The sequence below is a fragment of the Chlorocebus sabaeus genome, chromosome 25 (assembly GCF_047675955.1).
Source record: "Chlorocebus sabaeus isolate Y175 chromosome 25, mChlSab1.0.hap1, whole genome shotgun sequence".
Lineage (NCBI taxonomy): Eukaryota > Metazoa > Chordata > Mammalia > Primates > Cercopithecidae > Chlorocebus > Chlorocebus sabaeus.
In genome coordinates this window covers 68,988,029-69,008,013 of record NC_132928.1, presented here as the reverse complement: position 1 = coordinate 69,008,013, position 19,985 = coordinate 68,988,029, and the positions used below count along the sequence as shown (strand labels likewise).

At 39.6% G+C, this 19,985-nt stretch overlaps 1 protein-coding gene across 6 annotated transcripts in view; it reads left to right on the top strand.

Moving 5' to 3' along the window:
• The window catches only part of TTC13 (tetratricopeptide repeat domain 13), a 75,925-nt gene that overhangs the window by 6,291 nt on the left and 49,649 nt on the right, over positions 1 to 19,985 (top strand). For all 6 annotated transcript variants that reach the window (XM_007989774.3, XM_007989772.3, XM_037986026.2 and 3 more), the window contains exons 2-3: positions 13,469 to 13,563; positions 16,413 to 16,488. In XM_007989774.3, the coding sequence (XP_007987965.1) occupies positions 13,469 to 13,563; positions 16,413 to 16,488 (171 nt within the window). The remainder of the gene's footprint in view (positions 1 to 13,468; positions 13,564 to 16,412; positions 16,489 to 19,985) is intronic.

Genomic DNA, 19,985 nt, shown 5'->3' with positions numbered 1-19,985 from the left:
CCCCTGTGCCATTGCCAGAGGGTGTTTCCCTTTTACTCACTGAACAGCGTCTTTCAGAAAATCCTCTGGTTTAGAAGTAACATTTTATAGCTTAAGCCCTATGGTGATGGCAGCCTATCATTCACTTTTTCACATATATCTGTTGTCATTAAGAGTTACATCTACCTTTTAAAAGATCTACACATTGCTAAACCTGTTCAGCTTCAGGTGATAAGGGTTAATTATTATTTTTTAATCTCTGGGTGGAGGCAGAAGTTACATGGCTTGGGTTTTAGAACCTACTTGGAGCATGACTGTAGGAAAGTCAAGGCTCTTCAATGTGCACCACTCAGTGTACAGACAGCTTAGCTTCATTGCACTCGATAAATACATGACTAACTTTTAAAACTTCTCCTTTTCACAATGCGTTGTTTTAAAGAGGTCATTTTATTTGGGCTCATCTTATCTTGCAGATAGAATAAATACACGATTTATCAAAGTAGCAGAATTTTAATACTTTTAACTTTGGGTGAATGCTTTCTGACATTTTCCTTTTCTTATGTTTTGGTTTTACTTTTTTATCGAAATGCAACATATATACAGGAAAGTACATATGTCCTAAGTGTAGATAACTCAATATATTTTCATAAGCTGAACAACTTACGTAATCAGAAAGAACCGAAATCAATAGCTGTCTGTTTTTAAGATTGCCGATAGTCTCATTCCATGCTAACCCTGGTTTCATTTGGGAACTGTTTTGCCCGTCTTTATATCTGATTTAGGGTCCAGCACCATGCAGTGGACTTACACTGCACATGTGCTGGCGTTCTTTCCATAGACTTTCACTTAGGAATCAGTTGGTGCATGTCAGGACCACCTGTACAAGAGAGGACCAGTTGTCTTCTCATGCAACTTTTCCCTGCTGGTGTTTGCGATGTTCTCAGTGACTCTGTATTCCCTTGTCACTAATCGTTTCATGTCAGTGCCTGGCTCTGCTTCAGCATTCCCTGTGGAGTTGATGTTGTCTGCCAGTATGTGTGGGCTTATGAGAAAGCTTTTAGCTCTTGAAAGTATGTGTCACTTTGAGCATCTGATGCATCTTCAGTCTAGTGTATAAACTTACGCTAAGTAACTGCCCTTTGTGGGGAAGGCCTGGCCACCCGGTTTGTTGGTTAAGGCATCCTTCTTCTGTTCTGTTCATGTAATTTGCTACTGTGCCTTTTTTTCCATCCTGTGCAGTGAATTCCTTTTCTTTTGATTCTTTACATGTGTTAATATTTGTATGTGGGTTAAGATACCTTTGATTCGATTACATTCAAGCTTTATTAAAAAACAAAACAAAACAAAACTTCTGTCTCTTTAAGATGGCTTTTGTGGATCCTTGGTTCCAATGGATTAATTATATGTTTACTTTATAATTTAATACTCAGCAGGCAGTCTCTATTTTCAGTTTGCTTTACGATAACACATCTCAGGTACTGATGAATATTTCATTTCATTAAATGAAGCATATAAATTCTTCAGAGCATTTTGTCTGTTATTACACTCTAAAAGGAATTTATCCCTTGGGACCATATTTCGGGGCCATTGAGCAATGTAGTATACGATGTCAACTGTGGTTGTATTTTTTTTTTTTTTTTTTTTTTGAGATGGAGTCTTGCTCTGTCGCCCAGGCTGGAGTGCAGTGGCGCGATCTCCGCTCACTGCAAGCTCTGCCTCCTGGGTCCACACCATTCGCCTGCCTCAGCCTCCCAAGTAGCTGGGGCTACAGGCACCCGCCACCACGCCCGGCTAATTTTTTTGTATTTTTAGTAGAGACGGGGTTTCACCGTGTTAGCCAGAATGGTCCCGATCTCCTGACCTCGTGATCTGCCTGCCTTGGCCTCCCAAAGTGCTGGAATTACAGGTGTGAGCCACCATGCCTGGCCACCTGTGGTTGTCTTATATATGCAAAAATTGATAAAAGCAAAAGACACTACAAGTTGATACCACATAGCCACCTGGCCTTCAGGTAGTTCTTCCAGCCACAAGAATTCTGCCTTCTCTTCCCAGGTTTACCCTGTACCTGGGATTAGGATTGTCGATAAATAAGTTGTAGCCTATCCAAGGGAAAAGCCCAGTCATCCTTGTATTCAAGTAGCTCAGTGTACCGTCTGTTATAACTAGGTGGTTGAGTGATGAGTGCTACCCAGCAGCTATTGATTTGCTTCTAAATTGGCCATGGGTTTGCTGCTTATAAGCTTTTAGTCAGTTTTCTCACACACGGATGTGTGAGAAATACATGCTACTGCCAGTGCCACCTTCTCTCCTTCCTTGGAGGTGATGACTGTCATCTTATTTGACTAAGAAAGAACCAGTGAGAAAACAACTTCCTTGCTCCCCACCACCCCAGCTGCTGGCCTGCCGGCAGATGGACTGGTCAATTTTGCTTTCTGTGCTGTTGTGGTGGCTGAGTGGCCGGTGCCTCTGCCTAGTTCAGCTCTCTGTTCACTGGCTGTCATTTCCTCTTATCTTCCATCAGCATACAGATGGTCTTAATAACTACCATCCTGAAAAGACAACCAAGATGACCACACATCCCTCCAGCCGCTGCCCCATCCATCTACCTCCTTTTACAGCAGAATTCCTCAAAGGAGATGTTCATATGGACTGCCTCCACCACTCCACTTTCTCTTGGACCTTCTATGGTTAGCTTTTGTCCTCGTCACTGTGCCAAAACTGCTCTTCTTAAGGTCAGTTGTGTGTGAGGTTTAGGAGGTGAGGAAAGAAGTTTCAAGACACTGCTATACCTAAATTGTTCTTACTAGGACCCAGCATTGGCAGAAGGAGTTGTGACAAATGTACCGTGCTCTTCATTGCTGTGGCGAGACCCGGCTGTGCTATGTCTTTGTTTTGTGACTTTAAACATGTTCATTAACCTTGAGTTTATTTCCCCATGTGTACAGTGGGCATAGTGTGCCTTGTACCTACCTTGGAGGATGGAGAATCAGAAGAAATAAGGTTTGTGGAGGCATTTGGAAGCTGGGAGGTACTGTGAAGGCCAAGATAAGCTTAAAGAAAGTAGATAGAAAAATTTAGCAGAAAAACTCTACGATTTTAGCCTATAAGCATATACTAACATTTAACAATCCTTTTCTATGCACAGGGCTTTATACCTTTATTCTTTACAGTAACCCTGTGAAGGTACCTGGGGGTGGTTATTTCTGTTTTACAGATGAAGGAGCTGAGGCTAAGACGTACTAAAGGACTTGCTGTAAGTCAAACAGCCAGGTAAGCGTCCGATCTGGGTTAGTCTGACTCCATAGCCCTGCCCTGAACCACTGTTACATTGCCTTCAAACTAATTAATTAAGTTTGAAGTCAGGGAAATACTAGAATTAATTATAAGACCTAGTTCTTTGAAAATATAGCTTAAGATTAGACAGTTATCTAGCAAGCCTAATCAAGAAAAGTGAGAAGAAACAAGTGTTTGGCTTGAGGAATAAGCAAGTAAATAAATATGAAAATCGTTACAATAACTATGTCCAGCTTTATGGCCCAGATGTAGAACCTTTCAAAGAAATGGATAGTTCTTTTAACAAAAGATAAATTGCTAAGTTGATTCTCCCACTATCTCTTAAATGTTCATCTTCACCAGGGTCAAGTCTTCTCTTATTTTTTATTTTTTTATTTTTTTGAGACAGAGTCTCACTCTGTCGCCCAGGCTGGAGTGCAGTGGCCGGATCTCAGCTCACTGCGAGCTCCGCCTCCTGGGTTTATGCCATTCTCCTGCCTCCGCCTCCCGAGTAGCTGGGACTACAGGCGCCCGCCACCTCGCCTGGCTAGTTTTTTGTATTTTTTAGTAGAGACGGGGTTTCACCGTGTTAGCCAGGATGGTCTCGATCTCCTGACCTCGTGATCCGCCCGTCTCGGCCTCCCAAAGTGCTGGGATTACAGGCTTGAGCCACCGTGCCTGGCCTAACTCTTCTCTTATTAAACGTAAGCTTCCTAAGCTTTCTTAGAGATTGTACTTACAGTCTCAGTTTATCATCCACCGTAAGTTAATGATTATCCAATCATCACATCCATATCTGTAGCATTTACCTTTCTCTGGACTTTCTTAACTACATGCTAGACAGCTTCCAGCATAATCACTTGACTCAAACCCAAAGTTAGCTCTTGATTTCCCTCTAAAACCTCTCTTGCTCTTAAACTCCCTGTTTCCGTTGATGGCACCACTTCTTCCCTCATTGCACAAACTGGAAACCTGTGTCTTTTCCCTCTTTCTGTGCCTAACTCTTTCTCAAGGCCTTGTGCTTTTTACTTGCTGTATCCTTTAGACTGTGACCCTCTGTTTCAACTCGATGGCTGCTGCCGCCATTCAGACTTTGCTCATTTTTACTGGCCATGGCCTCCCACCTGCGCCCTGCTCTGCTTGCCCCTTCTCTCCTCAGACACCTGTTAGTGATGTCACCTCCTGCTTAAACCCACCCTGCCTTCTTAGTTTAATGCTAAGAAGAAAGGGAATAAATGAACTAGATACTGAACTTGAGCTGCGAGAAGAGGTAATAAGGGAAATTAGAAGGCCTAAATACAGCAAAACTGGTATAAGTGAATTAGAAATAGAGCAGCAGTGGAATTGAGAAATAGACCCAAGAGTTGTTTTTTTAAAAAAGGATGTTTAAGAAGTTCTGGAGGTCTGTTTCACATCAGTGCACATATACCTAATACTACTGAACCATACAACCTAAAAATGGCTAACGTGGCTGCTTTTATCTGATGTGTGTGTGTGTGTGTGTGTGTGTGTGTGTGTGTGTGTTTTAACCACAATAAAAAAAGCCCCTCCCCCCCGCAGGAGAACAAATTCTTAAGTGATTAAAAAAAACAAAAAAGAAAAATAAAATAGATAAGTCTGATAAGGTGACCACAGAAAGAGGGAGCAGGTGCGAGTGTCATTTGTGAACGAGAGGCATGTGCGGAGCTCTAGAGGCCGTGAGAAGGAAGAGACAACTGTGCAGAAATCTCTGCTAAGGAGTTAAACTCTGACGCAATGAAGAAATGTCCGGAGATGATGTAGAAGAACAAGATAGAATTCTGTGATGCATTTTCACATGGTTTCTGTAGTAATCAGCACTAGTTTTACTTGTACAACGTAAGCAAGGAAGAAAACTAATGCTTTTCCTATCCAAGGAAATTTATATAATTTACGTACAGCTGGTTGAGCTGTAATTATTTATTATATTATGTAGTTATTCTTTAATATAATCATGTATGATAGTAATTAAAGCCATTGTGAGTATATATTTTAAGATTGAAGAACAAATTTAACCTCCTGTTCCAAACAACTATAGTTATAACTCTAGCAACTATTTCTCTATTGCAGACCTTAGAAGATGCATACATAGTTATAAAAATTTTAAGTAAAATATTAGTAAATTGAAACTAGCAAGCAATTAAAAGAATAATCTACCTCAATCAGAGTTTGTTTTAGAAGTACACAGATGGTTCAACTTGAAAAAATTAATTGGTTCATAAGCCAAAGGAGAAAAATCATAGAAACATCTAAATAAATCTCAAAAGGTGCTTGATAAAGGTCAGCAAGCTCTCCTGATTTAAAGTTTCTGGTAAAAAAAAAAAAAAAAAAATAGTTCTTTTAATACGGTGAAGTATATCAGTCTCAACTCATAACCACCACAGAGCAGCTTTCCACTGGATGTTGAGAAATGTTAGATGAAAAAGTTTTATCAAACGTTGATGAAATCTTAGTTATTAAATGAAGTATTAATGTCAGGAATAAGCAGGGGTGCCTGTTAATCACTGGCGTTATTGAGCACTTTTTGGAAGTTTCATCTAGTATAATAAGATGCTAAATGAATATAAATATTTTAAAAGACCTTGATAAAATTACATACAGATAATACAGTTATCAACTGAATAAATGGAGACATTAATAGGGCTGTAAAGAGTTCAGTAATGTGGGCAGATAAAATATTCAGCACTAGGCAGTTAGACAAAGGATTTACCACGTGCTGGTATTTCTGCCTGACTGCTCTCCCAGTGCCGTGGCCTCCTATAGTGAAATTCTTAATTTCCTTCAGGTCGCCTTCCACTTATTCATGGCTAAGAGCACAGACTCCAGAACCAGACTGCCTCGGTTCAGGGAGGCCTCCACTGCTTTGCTAGAGGGTAGCCTCAGGAAGATTACTGTAAGTTCCTCGGGTTCATTTTCCTCATCTTTGAAATGGGGATTTGAAGGTTGCCTGTACAAGGTAACTATGTGTTAGCTGATATTATTCACATCCGCGGGAAGCTGACCAGTCCACGTCTTCCTACTGTGCTGTCATATGTAGCTTTCACACTGTTGTTGGTTTACGTTTCTTTGTGTACTTTGATTGCTATCAGTTTTCCCACAGGGAACTATAATCTCTATGTAGAAGAAGGGTCATTTCTGGTTTTGCTCAGTAGAGGCTAACACAGTGATAGGAACATAGTAGATGCTCAACAAATATGTATTGAATCAATGGTTATCAACCCAATTAAAAAAAAATCACATGTAAATCCTATATAAAATGTATGAAGTGTCACGTAGTTTAATAAAATATTTTAAAAGATAAAATTTTATAAAGAAGTATTTATTCTCCTATTAATCTACAATTTTAATGCCATCCTAACACAAATCATAGAGAGATTTTTTGTTTTGGAACTTAAAAAACTGAAGTTTATCTGAAGAAAGAATGTTTATACAAATAGCCAAGAAAGTTTTGGAATAAAATTGATAATAGCTTTGCTTTATATTAAAATGTATGTATTGTATATCAAGATATCACCCTCTACCCCAAATGTACAATTATTATGTATCAATTTAAAATAATAAAAACCAAAAAACATTTATTGTGAGGCTACAATAATTGAAACAATGTGATACTGAAATCAAAACAAACAGATCATTATAAGGGATTAGAAAGTGTAGAAACAAAAGTTTCTTTTAGAGAACTAAAAATTTATTTTAAAAATATTAAATGAAAAGTGATATATAATCCTAAGTTTAAGTAATTAGGAGAAAATTTAAGTCAGGTGCAGTGATTCATGCCTGTAATCCCAGTACTCTTTGGGAAGTTGAGGCGAGAGGATTGCTTGAGCCCAAGTGTTCGAGACCATTCTGGGCAACACAGTGGGACCCTGTCTTCACAAAAAATAAAAATGAAAAATTAGCCAGGTGTGGTGGTGCACGCCTGTGTTCCCAGCTACTAGGGATGCTGAGGTCAATGCTGCAGTTAGCCGAGATTGTGCCATTGCACTCTAGCCTGGGTGTCAGAGTGAGACCCTGTCTCATAAAAAGGAAAATAAAATTTAATCAAATGGGAAAACATTTACATTATATTACTAAGTTAAGAGGACAGGTTACTAAGCAATGTATCTCATTCCATTCTCACATTATCCTAATGACGATAGTAGTAGGTAACATTTTTTTTGAGCTCTGTGTGTCAGAAACTGTACCATATGCTTTTCATATATTTCCTTATTTAAATATTGCAACCACCCTGAGAAGTTGATACTATTATTGACCCTATTTTGCAAATGAAACTGGAAAATTACAGTGGCTGAGAGCCAGGAAGTAGTAGCAGAGAGAAGGAATTCAAATCCAGACTGTCTGATTTCAGAATTACCACTTTTTATTACGTATGCCAAAATTTTCAGTGGTTCTCAATGAATGATGCTATTCTAAATGATTTTTATTTATGTTCTGCAATTTTCTGTATATTTCATATTTTCTACAATGAACATGAACATGAAATACTACTGTAATTTTAAAAAATGTAGATATCCATGCAGAGATTGGACGTTTGTTAGAGCTGTTGCTGAAGTTGCACTTAAATCTTAAAAAAATGTTTTTTAACTTATTCAAAAAAAATTTATGGGTACATGGATATTAGTTGTATGTATTTATGGAATACATGAGATGTTTTGATACCGGCATGTAATGTGAAGTAAGCGTATCATGAAGAATTGGGGGGGTGTGCATCCCCTCAAGCATTTATCTTTTGAGTTGCAATCCAAATACATTCTTTAAGTTATTTAAAAATATACAATTAAGTTGTTATTGACTATAGTCATCCTTTTGTGCTACCAAATAGGAGGTCTTATTCATTCTTTCTGGGGCTTTTTTGTAACCATCCCCACCTCCCCGCCATTCCCCTACTATACTTCCCAGCCTCTGATAACTATCCTTCCACTCTCTATGTCCATGAGTTCAATTGATTTGATTTTTAGATCCTACAAATAAGTGAGAACATGCAGTTTGTCTTTCTGTGCTTGGGGTATTCCACTTAACATAGTGATCTCCAGTTCCATCTATGTTGTTGCAAATGACTGGATCTCATTGTGTTTTGTTTTTTTTAGATGGAGTCTTGTTCTTGTCACTTAGGCTGGCATGCAATGGCGTGATTTTGGCTCACTGCAACCCCTGCCTCCTGGGTTCGAGTGATTCTCCTGCCTCAGCCTCCTGAGTAGCTGGGATTACAGGTGCCTGCCACCAGGCCCAGCTAATTTTTGTATTTTTAGTAAAGACGGGGTTTCACCTTGTTGGCCAGGCTGGTCTTGAACTCCTGACCTCAGGTGATCCACCCACCTCGACCTCCCAAAGTGCTGGGATTACAGGCTGATCTCATTGTTTTTTATGGCTGAATAGTACTCCACATTTTCTTTATCCATTCATCTGTTGATAAACGCTTAGGTTGCTAACAAATCTTAGCTATTGTAAACAGTGCTGCAGCAAATATAGGATTGCAGATATCTCTTCCATATACTGATTTCCTATTTTTTGGGTATATACCCAGCAGTGGGATTGCTGGATCATATGGTAGCTCAATTTTTAGTTTTTTGGGGAAACTCCAAACTGTTCTCTATCATGGTTCTGCTCATTTACATTCTCACTGCAGTGTACAAGGGTTCCCCTTTCTCCATATCCTCACCAGCATTTGTTATTGCCTGTCTTTTGCAATATACACCATTTTAACTGGGGTGAGATGATATCTCATTGTCATTTTGATTTGCATTTTTTGATGATCAGTGATGTTGAGTACTTTTTCATATGCCTGTTTGCCTTTTGTATGTCTTTTGAGAAATGTCTATTCAAATCTTTCCCCATTTTTTCTTTGGATTATTAAATTTTTTCCTATAGAGTTGTTTGTGCTCCTTATATATTCTGGTTATTAATTGCTTGTCAGAGGGGTAGTTTGCAAATATTTTCTCTCATTCTGTGGGTTGTCTCTTCACTTTGTTGCTTGTATCTTTTGCTGTGGAGAAGCTTTTTTTAACTTGATGTGATCCCATTTGTCCTCGTTTGCTTTGGTTGCCTGTGTTTGTGGGTGTTGCTCAAGAGATCTTTGCCCAGACGAATATCATGGAGAGCTTCCCCAATGTTTTCTTGTAGTAGTCTCATAGTTTGAGGTCCTGGATTTAAGTCTTTAATCCATTTGGATTTCATTTTGTATATGGTGAGAGATAAGGGTCTAGTTTCATTCTTTTGCATATGGATATTCAGTTTTCTCAGCACCATTTATTGAAGAGACTGCCTTCCCCAGTGTGTATTCTTGGCACCTTTGTCAAAAATGAGTTCACTGTAGGCGTGTGGATTTGTTTCTGGGTTCTCTATTTTGTTCTGTTAGTCTGTGTGTCTGTTTTTATGCCAGTACCATGCTGTTTTGGTTACTATAGCTGGATTTAAATACTCTTAAAGATTTCCTTTAAAAGAAAGTGTAGAAACAGATCCTAATGTCTATAATGTATTATAAAGGTGGCATTCAAATTGATAATTTAACAAGTGGTGCTGGGACAACCAGCTAACCATTTGGAAAACAGAAAATTAGGAATTTTTTTCAATACTTTATGCAAGGATAGGTTTAGATGACTTAAAAATGAGCAAAGGATATAAGCGATTTACAAAAGAGGAGATACAAATGGCCAATAAACCAAAAGTTTAACTTTATTAGTGCTATGTTCAGATTGGGAAAGACAAAAAGAATGTCAGTACTCTGGAGGGAAATGGACCTTCTCAAACTGCTAGTGGGAATGAAATTGTTATTATATGCTAGGAAGGAAATGGGGCAATATATATGAAAAATATTAAAATTGTGTACACCCTTTGACTTGACAATTTTATTTGTTGGAATCTATCATAAGTGGGTACATTTTCAAAAATATAGGTCAAGAATACTTACTGAAATACTGTTCATATTAAGAAAAAAGTAGGGACATCCTAAGTATCCAATGATAAAAGTATGGTTAAGTTCCATATTATGGAATGCTGTGCAGCCTTTTACAATTACGTAGGTGTATATTTATTGAAACTGAAATGGATTCCACAAAAGAGAGGGATTGTTAGAATAAGGCCATGTGTACACATTGCTTAGCACAGTGCCTGGCATATAGTAAGTAAGCTAAGTTTTCTTAGCTTAGAAAAGGCAGGAGAAACAGGTTATAAATGTGTAAGTTTCCAAAATATCTTTCGAGTCATTATTCTCCAACCATCTGCCAGGAACTATTACTATCTTCATTCTTGTGGGACTAAAACCTTTCCCTGGGGTTCAGATCAGACTTTCTGCAGTCTGACCCCTCACCTTCCAAACTCATACTTTTTCTTTTCCAACGCAAACTCCCTGCTCTAGCAAGGGAGTAGAAGTAGGAGTCTCCTCGCTGCCCTTTGCATTTCCTTGCCTTTGCACCTTCGTGTGTAACACTCATCATCCTATCCAGAATACCCCTTCCCTTTCTCTGCCCCAGTCTAAATCCATCCATTCTTTTTTCTTTTCTTTTCTTTCTTTCTTGTTTTTTTTTTTTTTTTTTTTTTTTTTTTTTCCCCAACAGAGTCTTACTGTGTCATCCAGATTGGAGTGCAGTGGCATGATCATGGTTCACTACAGCTTCGACCTCCTGGGCTCAGGTGATCCTCCCACCTTAGCCTCTGGGTAGCTGGGACTACAGGCATGTACTACTACACCCACCTAATTTTTTCTTTTGTAGAGATGGTGTTTTGCCATGTTGCCCAGGTTGGTTTCAAGCTCCTGAGCTCAAGGGATCAGCCTGCCTCAGCCTCCCGTGCTGGAATTACAGGCGTGAGTCACCGCGCCCAGCCTCCATCCATTCTTTTAAACCCTGCTTATGCCTTGTGAAATTTAACATTGCAGCTTCAGTAATTATTCACCACCCCAGGGCTTCTTTGCCATATCATGTCTTGCTTCTTATTGTTAAGATGTACAACATGTGAGAATTTAGCTGAATTATACGTTCTTTGAGGACACAGACTGATTTTGATATTATAATTTATTCTCTCCCTCAGATGGTTCCTTGAACATAATTTAATGTTCTTTAATGACTGCTGAATTAGAACATATCTTTTTTTGCAATAATCTATCAAGGTGAGATGTTTTAATATAAAATTAACCATTTTAGAGCCAACAATTCAGTGGCATTCACCACGTGCAACCACCTAAAGTTGTTTTCAACACTCCAAAGTAAAACCCCTTATCCATTAAGCAGTTTCTCCCATTCCCTCTTTCCCCTGTCCCCAGCAATCACCAATCTGCATTCTGTCTCTATGGATTCACCTATTCTGGACATTTCATATAGATGGAGTCATATGATAAGTGACCCTTTGTGTCTGGCTTCTTCCATTTAGCATAATGTTTTGGAAGTTCTTCCACGTTGCAGTGTGTATCACTAGTTCATTTTTTGATGGTTGAATAGTATTCTACTCTGTATATACCACGATTTGTTTATTCATTCATCTGTTGATGGACACTTGGACCATTTCTACCTTTTGGCTACTGTGATTAGGGCTACTATGAACATGAATACACAACACTTGTTTGAGTCCCTTTTCAATTTTGGGGTATATACCTAGGAGAAGAATTGCTGTATCATATGGAAATTCTGATTCACTTTTTAAGGAACTGTTTTCTATAACCGGTGTACCATTTTACATTCCCACCAGCAATGCACAAGGGTTCCAAGTTTTCTACATTCTTGCTATCACTTGTTATTTTCTGCTGTTTGGTTATAGCCATCCCAGTGTGTGTGTGAAGAGGTACCTTATTGTGGTTTGATTTACATTTCCCTAATTGGTAATTAGTAATGATGTTCAGCAGCTTTTCATGTGCTCAATGGCCCATACAGGTCCTTTGCCTGTAAATTGTGTTGTCTTAGTTGGGTTGTAAGAGTTTTTTATATATGTTGCATACTGGACTCATAGTGTGTAGCTTTTTTTTTTTTTTTTTTTTTTTTTTTTGAGTCAGAGTTTTGCTCTTGTTGTCCAGGCTGGAGTGCAATGGTGCGGTCTCGGCTCACTGCGACCTCTGTCTCCCGGGTTCAAGCGATTCTCCTGCCTCAGCCTCCCAAGTAACTATGACTACAGGCGCCTGCCACCATGCCTGGCTAGTTTTTGTATTTTAGTAGAGACAGGGTTTTGCCATGTTGGCCAGGCTGGTCTCGAACTCCTGACCTTTGGTAATCCACTTGCCTTGACCTCCCAGAGTGCTGGGATTACAGGTGTGAGCCCCCGTGCCTGGCCTAGGGGGTATCTTTTAACATTTAAGTCTCCCTGGTTTGGCTTATTCTCCCTTTTGTGATTTTTTTTTTTTTTAATCTGTGGTAAATGCTGCCCCATAGATGTTCAACTGAAGGATCTTTTTTTTTTTTTTTTTTTTGAGACGGAGTCTTGCTCTGTCACCCGGGCTGGAGTGCAGTGGCCGGATCTCAGCTCACTGCAAGCTCCGCCTCCCGGGTTTACGCCATTCTCCTGCCTCAGCCTCTGGAGTAGCTGGGACTACAGGCGCCCACCACCTCGCCCGGCTATTTTTTTGTATTTTTTAGTAGAGACAGGGTTTCACCGTGTTAGCCAGGATGGACTCGATCTCCTGACCTCGTGATCCGCCCGTCTCGGCCTCCCAAAGTGCTGGGATTACAGGCTTGAGCCACCGCGCCCGGCCCTGAAGGATCTTAACAACAATATTAGTTCCACATGTGTCCTGAGACAAGCATTGTACTAGTACTATTTCTGTCCTGTTGCCTTTAGATAAGTTACAACCTATTTAAACCTCATTTCACCATCCAGGAAGCTCACTGGCTTTGCTCATTTGAGAATGGTGGTGAGGACCATTACTAATGGTTGTGCAAGATACTTGCAAACTGTAAAACATTACCCAATTATAAAAGTAGGATACAGGTTGCTACTTCTATTTTTTGTTTTTCTAGAGACAGGGTCTCACTATTTGAGACCCAGGCTGGTTGGTTTGCTGTTGCCCAGGCTGGTCTTGAACTCCTTGCCTCAAGCGAGCCTCCCGAGTTGCTGGGATTACAGGTGTGAGGCACCGTGTCCAGCTGGTTGCCACTTTTAGTGTTGTTCACACCTATTCTTATTTTGGTTCTGTGGATTCATAGTTTCTGATTCATAGTTAAGCACCTAAGAGCATAAATTAAGGTGTAGAGAATAACCAAGAATGCTTGCCTTTCAGAGTCATCCTTTTTGAACTTCCATGACTCAGACTGCGAACCCAAGGGATCACCACCCTGTGACTCCTTGCTTTCCCTCAACACTGAAAAGATTCTGGTATGTATCTTCTCTCTGTGTTCTGTTTTTGTGACCTGAAGCCCAGTAATACTAGTTCCAAAAAGTGGAAGTCGCCTCTGCCAACTAGAAGTTGGGCCTCATTGAGTCTATATGCATAGGATAAAGATAGGTCGTCTGGTATTTTGTCACATTGAATTATTATGACTTATGCATTGGATGGTTGATCATTCAGGACATAGAACTTTTAATTTGCAAGTCTCAAGAAATAAAGGGGACATTATAGTTCAACCTTATTTCTAGCAGCCTTGTGTATTTGGAAGTATAGTAGACTCTTATTTTTCCAACCTTTGCATATGTGGGTATCTTTTGTATCTATGTTTTCTATCAGTACCAACTGAACTATACAGTGGACCTCTCCATTTCAGGGGTGAATACTTGACGGTAGGTAATGTTTGCGTCTGCCTATCCATGTTAGTGTGTCTCCTCCTCCAGCCTGGCTGCCTCAGGGGGGATGGGTCTTCTTTTTGTTCACACTCAACTCTATGAAGCTGATTGTTCTTTCCGTGTACAAGTTTAATCTATTTTTTCTCCAGGCCTTTTCCTTCAACATCTGCATAGACACTCTTTGAATCTTCAGTTTACAATTTCCTTTTAAGATATTCTTTTTTTTCAAACAAAGCCTTGCCTTTTCATGTCAGAACTACTGAAGATGGATTGAAACTGCAAACTAGAGAATGATCGGCTGCTTTTAACTAACTCGCTGCATAGTAATCAACTTGATATATGGAAAATTCTTGAATTAGACTTGCCTAAAACCAGAAGGGGCTGTCTTGTAAAGCAGTGAGTTGGTCATCTCTGAAAGTATTTAAGTAGAAGTTGGATAATCCCATCTTGTATAGGCAGTTAGATTCTTAGAGTTATGAAAGTCTTCTTACTGAGAGTAGTTAAAATATTTTCTACTAGTTGCATTTCCAGTTTAAGCTAGCGCTAGCTAGTGTCCTATGGGAGAAAGCTCATTAGTCTTGGCCTTTCCTTTTCCTGAGGTTGAAATACGGGACTTAGACTATTCATTTATTGATCCAGTCTCCCAATATTTATTTTGTACCTATGATGTGCCAGGCATTGCACTAGGTGAGTATTAGGAATACAGCAGTAAGCCAGATAGTGTTGGTCTCTGCATTATGTACCAGGCATTGTGCTAGGTGAGTAACAGGAATACAGCAACAAGCCAGATAGCGTTGGTCTCTGCGCCATGACTTCTATAGTCACCAACCAAATCATTATGCAAATAAACATAAAAGTGTGATTGTACACATCATATGAAGGAATAGCAAAGGGTCAACATAATCTCCCTTTATTTAGGGGTATCGGGCAATTCAGCTTTCAGGAACTGAAACGTAAGCAGGGATGAGAAAGTTGGATTGAAATTAGTCTACTAGTGATGTTGAGCTGTGTGTTCAAACTTACTTGAGCATGGCTTCTCAACTCTGTCCAGAGGAGATACTATAGATGCAGTATTAGAAATAGGAAAAATTCTTTTTCATCAAGAATTTTATTTGTTGTTTGGCCAGGCACGGTGTCTCATGCCTGTAATCCCAGAACTTTGGGAGGCTGAGGCGGATGGATCACCTGAGGTCGGGAGTTCAAGACCAGCCTGACCAACATGGAGAAACCCCCATCTCTACTAAAAAAATACAAAAGTAGCTGGGGTGGTGGTGCAAGCCTGTAATCCCAGATACTCAGGAGGCTGAGGCAGGAGAATCATTTGAACCTGGGAGGCAGAGGTTGCGGTGAGCCAAGATCGTGCCATTGCACTCCAGCCTGGGCAAAAAGAGTGAAACTCCATTTCAGAAAAAAAGAATTTGATTTGTTTGTACTGTCCTTCTCTTGCCCACTTTCTAATGAATACAAACAACTTGAAATCAAATATATTCTTCAGTGTACTCTTCAGGTTGCTTAGCAAACAATTTGTGGAATTTTATTTCTGTCCTCGTCTCAGTATCTTTTTGCAGAAAGGCTTGGCAAATGGTAGACTCTCCTCAAATATGAAATAAAGCAATATTTACAGACTCTTTTTCTTGGCTCTAAGCAATTTACTTGCTTTTTTTCCCAGCTTCACTGAGGTGTAATTGGCAAATAAAAATTATATATTTACAGTGTGTAATATGATTTTATATACATATATATAGTGAAATGATTGCCACAATCAAGCCATCTAAGCAATTATTTGGGGTGCAGTGGCACAAGCAGGGCTCCCTGCAGGCTCGACCTCCTAGGCTCAAGCCATCTTCCTGCCTCAGCCCCAACAAAGTAGCTGGGGCTATCGGCGTACATCACCATACCCAGCTAATGTTTTTTGAACTTTAGTAGAGACGAAGTCTCACTGTGTTGCCCAGGCTGATCTCGAAATTCTGGAGCTCAAGTGATCTTCCTGCCTTGATCTCCCAAAGTGCTGGAATTAAAGGCGTAAGCCACCATGCCCCATCTATCTAAGCAATTTATTAAGGAGAAAAATCTTTTGCATCTGTGAACTTGTCCATAAACACTTGACAAAGAGGAAGGACTCATGTTCTGATCACACCCAGCTGTATACCATCAGTAACACCCTTACGTGTTGTTCAATCTGCCACATCTTGAAGCTTTACCGGGTTCCATGTGTGGAAGCTCCCAGCTGCCTAGCAAAACTGGAAGGAGCTGATGAGAGTTTCCCTCTCGTCATCAGGGTTTTACTGAAAGCCATAAAGTATAAAACATTCCCACAATAGTGGCATTTTCTTGCTTCCACTTAAATCAAATGTAGCCGTAATTTTTTAAAATACAGATTTTAATACAAATTTTCCTTCATTTGTGATAAGCTAAAATGTATGTTTCTTTTTTTTTTTCCCCAGAGCCAGGCCAAGTCTATTGCAGAACAGAAGAGATTTCCATTTGCCACTGATAATGACAGCACAAATGAAGAGTTAGGTAAGATTTGAATCTGGTAATATTCCTGTAATATTTGCCTCAAATTTTTGGTTAGATGCCTAGCAGGAAGACAGGATGGTAAGGTGTGGAGAGACTGGCTTTGCCAATTTGAGCTGTTTGATCTTGCACGGAGCATTCAGCCCTTGTGACATTCCATTTATTATATGTCAAAAAAAAAAAAGGTTTGGATGGAATAATCTGTTTCAGCTCTCCATTTCTATGGAAATTAATAATTATGGCAGTGAGCTCTTATGAGCTGTTCTGATTCAGTAAAAGGTTATTTGTGTGCTGTCATCAGATGTGAGCAATGAAGAAGTGAAAGCAGAATAGAATCTCAGACTACCTACTTTTCTGTGTAGTGAAATAGCAATGTTGAAGTTATTTTAACTTTAAGTTATTTTACTCATTTGGCTAGTCATTTATTTTTGGGTCTAAGAATGTGGGTGTAGAAAAATTGAATTCATTCATATCTGCACGAGTCACATAGTTTGGTGTGTTCATTGCATGTTTTAAAACAGGCTGATTTTGTCAGTGTCAGATATGCACTGGGTGTGTTTCCCTCACTGTCTAGTGAGTTTACATTTGAAGAAGTGGAGACAAAATTGAATATAGGGCTGAGCAGTGCAACTGGGCAGTCTGTTGAAGCACATGTTCTCGCATGGGGCCCAGTCACCCAAAGCACCTATAGGAATTCGTCTCTATCTAATTTAGGCATAATTATTTTATCCTTACCATGGCCATACATGTTTGATATTAAGATTAAGTGCTCCTTATACTGGCTTCTTTCCTGTTAGTGTAGGGTCTTGCTCTGTGGCCCAGGCTGGAGTGCAGTGGTGCAATCATAGCTCACTACAACTTTGAACTGGGCTCGAATGATCTTCTTGCCTCAGGCTCCTGAATAAGTAGGATTACAGGTATACGCCACAGTGCCTGGCTAATCTTTTTTTATTTTTTGTGGAGACCAGGACCCCCCATGTTGCCCAGGCTGGTATCAAACTCTTGGGCTCCAGGGATCTCCTGCCTTGGCCTCCCAGAGTGCTATTTTGAAAATGCTGATTACTTTGTGGTGATATTCTTTGAGGAGGCTTTGACGACTGCCCTTTAAGACATCAGATCTGGTCTTTTCTGAAGTCCTTGGATTCTACTTAGAGTAGTATTTATTTATTAAATAATGAGTTCAGAGCCTGATATGTGCCAGGTCTGTTTTGTTCTCCAAGAATAATCCTAGTAGACCCTGGGGTAGTATAGCCCCTGAGCTGGCCTACGATCTTTTGTCCCCAGTATTTTGTCTTGAAAAAATGGCATCTGTGAACATATACATTGCTCGGAGATGTGGGGTTGCTGGTGAGTAGAGATTTCTGAGAGAAGTCCAGTTATACCAGCTTTTCCTTTATGTCTTTAGACTCCTACAGCAAAATTTAGATCCTAATAGTTATTTGTATTTGCACAAGATTTGGATTATGATTTTTTTTTTTGAGACAGTCTTGCTGTGTCACCCAGGCTGGAGTGCAGTGGCCCGATCTCAGCTCATTGCAAGCTCCGCCTTCCAGGTTCACGCCATTCTCCTGGCTCAGCCTCCTGAGTAGCTGGGACTACAGGCGCCCACCACCAAGCCCGGCTAATTTTTTTGTATTTTTAGTAGAGACGGGGTTTCACTGTGTTAGCCAGGATGGTCTCAATCTCTTGACCTTGTGATCTGCCTGCCTCGGCCTCCCAAAGTGCTGGGATTACAGGCGTAAGCCACTGCGCCCGGCCGATTATTCTTTTATTAATAGATACTTCTGGTTTTGTTCACAAAATGTTGAGTTTTAGGTGGAGAGATTTGAAAACTGCATTTGATTTGAAGTGGAATTCAATCACTTCGATGTGGACAGCCATTTAAATATGTTCCTAAAGTACAAAATTTATCTCTGAAAATCATATTTGTTTTTATGGCTCATTGATGGATTTGTTCATTCAACAGATATTTACTGATTATGGGATAATAAATAGGAAATAAAAATTTAGATTTGAAAGGAATCTTAAGAAAATTTTCTACAGGCATATTAAGCAAGACCCAGACAGTTATGAGAAGTGACTGAGGTCCCCATGATCACACGGCTGGTGAGTGGCAGAGCCAGAATCCGAGCTCAGATCTTGGCTTTCTGCGCAATCGTCATCTTCCTGCATTCAAAAAAGTACAAGTTTATGTTTTTATCCATGTTCATCTGACCATTAAGGAATTTCAGCCACTTGGCCATCCCTCCAGTGCACAGTGGTTTGGGAACTGCCTTGAGTTTTCTCAGCGTACCAGGCTCCCTGGGAGGTTAGGCTCCGGAGCCAGGCAGCTTGCTGCCTTCCTCTCAGTCTCTGCTTATGGTCCTTGGACAGCTTGTTTAACCACTTTCTGCTTTATTTCCTTGTCTGCAAAATGGGGTTAATAATTGTACCTACCTCATTGCAGTGGAGGAGCAAATGAGTTAATGCTGGTAAAGGATATTACTATGCCTGACACATATTAAGAATGCAATGCCTGTAACCACTGTGATTCTTGCTGCTGTTTTCACTGCTAATATTACTGCCCCCATCCCCTGCAACCCCCGCCAAAACTAAAGGTATCCTCTGGTTACCCGGAGGTTAGCTAACTGAATGGTATCCATTGTCAGCATTCTGAACATGTATTTGGGCTTAATTTATCTTTCCAAAGAAAGTGGGGCAAAAGGGCCCTCTTTTTATTTTGAAGAGTGCCCCCAGAAGTGCTTATATTATTATGGTGTTCAATTTGAACTTTATTTTTACTTTATTGATTTATGAATGTATTTTAAACTCTTTCTGCATTTCATATCTATTTCTGCTTTGTTTAATGTTTTTACTACTTTTAACTGTCAGGAAATATAAGCTTTTAATGACAGTAAAAGTTTTCGTTGCCCGTCTTCTTGAACACTTATTTGGTCCTAAAGGGTATTGCAGTAAAGTTTTACAGAAAAGCTTTTTTTGCAAATAAATGTTATCAAAATAGTTATGTTGAGTGATGAATAAAATGTTTTTCAAGGATTTTGGGGGGCCTAAGGGTTAAGCAGTCAGGGCAAATTTTATAGATGGTAATGTAATCTAGAATATTCAAACATTGTTTTTTGGATGGGTGGCAGAATTTAGTCAGAATATTGCTGTGTTTTCAGAGATTGTCCTGGCTCTAATTTCAAAATACCACTCTCCTAAACAATGTGATACAAAATGATTCATCTTTAGTGTATATTTTGAGTAACGTTTTCACTATATTTTGAATGGAAGAAGTAGGAAAGACTGTCATTGCATTATGGTGGTTTGTATTATCCACAGTTAAGCATTATGTTAACATATTTGAGTCCCTGTTTTTGTTCTTACTAGGTAATTGGCAGTAAATTCGGCACTCTCAGGAATTGAAATTTGTGATGCTGTTTGGGTATTTCTCATAACATTCACAGTAAAAATCACATTGCCATGTTATGTGGACATTATTTAGGCTTATTACTAGCTTT